Source organism: Zea mays, chromosome 4 (genome assembly GCF_902167145.1).
Source record: "Zea mays cultivar B73 chromosome 4, Zm-B73-REFERENCE-NAM-5.0, whole genome shotgun sequence".
NCBI lineage: Eukaryota > Viridiplantae > Streptophyta > Magnoliopsida > Poales > Poaceae > Zea > Zea mays.
Genome location: NC_050099.1, coordinates 244395444 through 244400720, shown reverse-complemented (window position 1 = coordinate 244400720; position 5277 = coordinate 244395444). Strand labels below are relative to the sequence as shown.

The following is a 5277-nucleotide window of genomic DNA, read 5'->3' as shown; positions in this document are numbered from 1 at the left end:
CTCTCCGCCATGTCTGGCGACCATCCATTGAGTTTGTGGGTGGAAATCTCAGGTTGCCTGACATCACTCTGTCGGATTTCCTCCCAGGGATGTTTGATGTGTGTGTTAGGTGTCCTATTAATGTCACCAGCTCCTGCCTTATACCTCTCAGGCTCTCTTGTGGCCGAACAGTATTCAGCCCTATGTCCATGAGGTGGTATGGTATGATTATAATGTGTTACTGGTGGGGCACCATAATGTTGTTGTGATGAATGTGGAAATTGTGTGTATTGCGTAGCTCTCGGCTCTGCGTACGCATATCCGGACGGTCCGGCGTAAGAGGCCGGATGGTCCGTGACCTGGCCAAATGGTCCGAAGGTATATCTAGATTGTCCAGCCGTATATGGTGCTACCTGGGTAGTCTCGTACCCAGACCGTCTGTCGTAAAGAACTGGACGGTCCGTGATCGGGCCGAATGGTCCAAGGCTGTACCCGGACGGATCGGTCATATATGGCGCGACTTGGGTAGTCTGCGCGTGGACTCGTGTAGAGTCGGATGGTCCGGCGTAATACGTTGGCCGGTTCATGCCATATCCGGACGGTCCGACATAAGATAGCGGACGGTCCGCAACATATCCAGACGGTCCGGTGTGATGCACCGGATGGTCCGTGATGGGGCCGAATTGTTCGGGGTTGTACCCTGATGGTCCGGCCATGTACGGTGCGACCTGGGCGGTTTGTGTGCGGGCCTGCATCTGGTCGGACGGTCCGGCGAAATACGCCGGACGGTCTGCGGTATAACCGGACTGTCTGAGATGATGCTCGGACGGTCCGGCCGCGTCCTGTACTTTCCGCGTGCCTAGTAGTTGTGGCTGTGATGGTGGCACGAAAGCGTGCATTGGCATACCATATGATGGCTGGGTCAAGGGTGACCCATTTATAGCCGATGTGTTTGACGCGGGTGGCTCTGTATTAGACTCTTGCGATGGAAAGATAGGAGCAGCTGATTTCTCGTATGAACGTAGATGCATTTTAATAGATTCATCTACATATTGCTTTAACTGATCTCCTCGTTGATCCATGAAAGTCATAAGAGATAGATCTAGAGTACTTATAGCGGGACCCTGAAGTGGAGGTAGGAGAGATTCCATATCGATCTCCCCTTGACGAATGATCTTCTGGTGGCGATCCACCGTGAAGTGTGACAAGTACTTTTCTGCCGCCTCCTTGTGCCGTTTGGAGAGTTTATGCAGCAGTTCCGCCTCTTCCTTGTCGCGTTGTTCGTTCCATTGCCGCATCACCTCCTTCTCATCGCGCATTACGAGGTCTTCAAAGGGTCTTTGGTCATCAGCCGGGAGCGCCTCCATGGCCGACTTGATGATGTTGGTGGTGGAGATCTTGGTGTGATCCTTCGAACCGGCCATCTATGGGCCGATTTTTAGCAGGTCTAGACACCTAGTCCCCAGCGGAGTCGCCAAAAGTATGTTGACACCTTTTTCGGGCGCCAAACACTCAACAAGAACCGGCGATAGAGCTCTCTGCACAGGAGCGGACGGTCCGCGGCCAGGGGCCGGACAGTCCGCGACCTGGCGCAGGGCTAAGGTTCCCTGCCTGATGTTAGAAATATGCCCTAGAGATAATCATAGGGATGAGCATATTTCTTTGTATCCATGATATATATATTGCTTAATTGAATATCCATGGAAGGCACCTTGTATTGATTAGCAATTATGTGAATTGTTTGTGAGATTCTTTACTTATATGGTTATTCTAAATGATGTCCCTAGTCAGAGTCGATGACTAGCACATGTATTAGTTGATGACTACATTTCACAAGTCATGAACATGGAGATGTTAAACTAATAATGTGGGCACATGTATGACATGAGGCTGGACCGACCCAACGTGAGATATTGTAATATAGTTCTCTTTTTGCAACATGAATACTGTATCCTTAGACCTGAGATTGTCGCATGTTCTCAAGATGTGAATTGACTTACTTAGGGGCTATCAAATGCTATTCCGTAACTCGGTAGTTATAAAGGTAGTTTTGGGTTTGTCAGGAAGCATGCTGTGAGGCATGGTCAGCCAAGATGGAATTTGTCCCTCTCTTTGTGAGAGAGATATCTCTGGGCCCCTTGAGTGATTGGATCAAGAAATACATGGCCGTGCTAGGGTTAAGAGTTAACCATTGAAAGGATTCCAATTCACAGTATCGAGAAAGAGAGGTCAGCTTAGAGCCAGACCAAATATCGTGAGACAAAGGGAACAACATGTACGTAATGTTGCAATGGTTCGTCTGATATGATCTTTACGTGCGCATAGGAGTTGACATGTCTTGCTAGAGGCCGCTGTCAATTATTGGGCCAAGTAAGAGTACTCGGGCTATGTCTATTTGTACGTGAACCTATAGGGTCACACACTTAAGGGGAAGGAAGCCTAACTCGGACTAGATCCGAAATTAGACTGGGCTTTAGGGTTACCGATGGGCCTCGGTGTCAGAAGCCCACCATAACGCCTATATAATGAGGGGCGGGGGCGTGGTTAGGCTTACCCTAATTCGCCACCAGCAAACGAGTAGTCGCTCGCCTCTCGCCCTCGCCAAGCCGCCGTTGCGAACCTAGCAGTTCGGTACGCGACGCTTCCTCCCTGTACGTGTGGATACCTCGGAGGTGCTGCATCTGGAGCACTAGGACGAACCGTGCGAGGACGTGAAGGACGCCGACGACTGCATGGCACTGCTCGACGCGTTCGTCTACATCGAGACGTCTTCCGCTGCTCTGCGCATCTAGTGGTAATTCCATGACCTATAACCGCAGTAGTTCTTGGTTTTATGGGGTTGAAAATTTTGTTTTGCGCTAGCGTAGCCTCCCCGTAATCCTACACCTGATGGTCGGACGGTCCGCGCGTGCGCAGGGGCGGCGGAAGGTCGCCGGCGGCGCCTGGATCTCGCTCCCGGGAGGGACCCGTCGGGGAGGAGAGATCCTAGGAGTTGTCTAGGCTCGGCAGGCCGACCTAGACTCTTCTAATCGACGTAGAGTCGAAGAGAAGCGGAGAATTTGAGGATTGAGAGGCTAAACTAGAACTACTCCTAATGCGTAAGGTAAAAACGAGAAATAGATTTGATTTGATCGATTGTTGGGGGTCCAATCGGCCGTAGCCCTTCATCTATATAAAGGGGGAGGTCTGGATCCGCTTCGAACTGATTTCCGAGTCAATCCCACAGTTTTAGGTAACAAATACCGCGAGAAACTAGGAATCCTAACTGACTCTGCGCATGCGCGGACCGTCCGCGCCACCACCGCGGACAGTCCGGACCGCGGACCGTACGGCCTCAGGGCCGTACGGTCCGCGCAGCTCCTTTTGACTTCCAACACCGTTCATTTCAGCAATTGCAAGCAATACACGCACTTGTCAGAGTAATAATGGATGCAAAAGCATGATAAGTGGCAGCAAGGCGTTCATGCGACGTCGGTAGGTCGGGCAGAGATATCTGGATCTGGATCCTACGTGGCCCAATGGTGCGCGGGCACGCGGATATTGCGGCCAATGGAGGGCGGTTTTTGGATACCCCCATCCCAGCTCCGTCGTGCTTCTTATTAATAGCAGCCTCAGATTCTGCTCAGCTCTCACTCAGACGCCACCTGTTCTTCCTTCCTCTCCTCTCTGCAACGCGTCGGGAAGCAGCTGCCAGCCATGGCAATGGCGTCGTCGTCGAGCGGGCTGAGGAGCTGCAGCGCATTGGGCGTGCCCAGCCTGCTGGCGCCGTCGACGTCGTCGTCGTCCCGGTCCGGCCGCCTGCCGTTCTGCGCCCACGCCACCACCTCCGGCCGCGTCACCATGTCCGCGGAGTGGATGCCCGGGCAGCCCCGCCCCGCCCACCTCGACGGCTCCTCGCCAGGGTAAGCAAGCTACTAGCCTAGCCAGTGACGACGCATAACGTACAATCGTACATGTCTTTTTCTACTGTGCATGCAATGATATATATATATATATACAAACACACACAGTGACTTCGGCTTCGACCCCCTGGGCCTGGCCACGGTGCCGGAGAACTTCGAGCGGTTCAAGGAGTCGGAGGTGTACCACTGCCGGTGGGCCATGCTGGCCGTGCCGGGGGTGCTGGTGCCGGAGGCGCTGGGGCTGGGCAACTGGGTGAAGGCGCAGGAGTGGGCGGCCGTCCCCGGCGGGCAGGCCACGTACCTGGGCGCCCCGGTGCCGTGGGGCACGCTGCCGACCATCCTGGCGGTCGAGTTCGTGGCCATCGCCTTCGCCGAGCACCAGCGCACCATGGAGAAGGACCCCGAGAAGAAGAAGTACCCCGGCGGCGCCTTCGACCCGCTCGGCTTCTCCAGGGACCCCGCCAAGCTCGAGGAGTACAAGCTCAAGGAGATCAAGAACGGCCGCCTCGCCATGCTGGCCTTCGTCGGCTTCTGCGTCCAGCAGTCGGCGTACCCGGGCACCGGTCCGCTCGAGAACCTTGCCGCCCACCTCGCCGACCCCTGGCACAACAACATCGGAGACATCATCATCCCTAGATCGATCTCCCCTTGACAATTATATTGGTTGATTATTACGACTAGGCACTAGGCACTGCCTGCCTGCGTGCAGGAGCAGTACAACGACGACGACGGCGAGTCGGCGACTTCCCTCCCGCCCGGAAAGCTCTCGTAATCTAAAGGAAAAGGAAATTGGTACCATGTTGTGCACTTCTAGCATGCATGACAGCAATCGCAAGCTTCTTCCTCAGCCACTAACCTCTATGTACATTTTCAGCGCAAGATCATTGTCGACAGTAGTATACATAAAAGTGTACACAATATACTGAACAAACAACCAAGACACAAGTGAATGTAATTTGGCAAAGTACAGTAAGATCCATGCATAAACAAACACCATATGGCATGTCTTACCTTGACAAGATCTCCCAGTTCAAGCTACACTCGAGCTTATCTTAGGATTAGTACCGTCATTCTCATCCGGTACTGAGCTACACTTATCATTTATCGTCACTCTTAGGATTATTAGTTTTAAAATTAAGAAATATTATTATATTCACTATTAGAGAATACACAACCAGTACGGGTTGGAAAGTGGCTACAGTACAGAATTCTCATCCGGTACTGAGCATCCTGGACTAAAGACGTGAACCCTAAAACCCTAAACACTAAATACACAATCAGTGAGTTTAGGGTCTAGGGTTAGAATTCTTATCATTTATCGTCACTCTTTAAAGATGTGAACCTTTAGTCCCGGTTGCATGGTATGATACTAAAAGTGACTTTTAATATCGGTTCT

The 5277-nt window shown here is 52.4% G+C and overlaps 1 protein-coding gene across 1 annotated transcript; it reads left to right on the top strand.

Moving 5' to 3' along the window:
* The first annotated feature begins 3606 nt into the window (after positions 1 to 3606).
* LOC100283212 (chlorophyll a-b binding protein 6A) lies at positions 3607 to 4845 on the top strand. Its single transcript, NM_001156114.2, has 2 exons — positions 3607 to 3881; positions 3990 to 4845. Exons 1-2 carry the CDS (start codon positions 3676 to 3678, stop codon positions 4531 to 4533), a joined length of 750 nt encoding a protein of 249 aa, NP_001149586.1. The 5' UTR covers positions 3607 to 3675; the 3' UTR covers positions 4534 to 4845.
* The last annotated feature ends 432 nt before the right edge of the window (positions 4846 to 5277 follow it).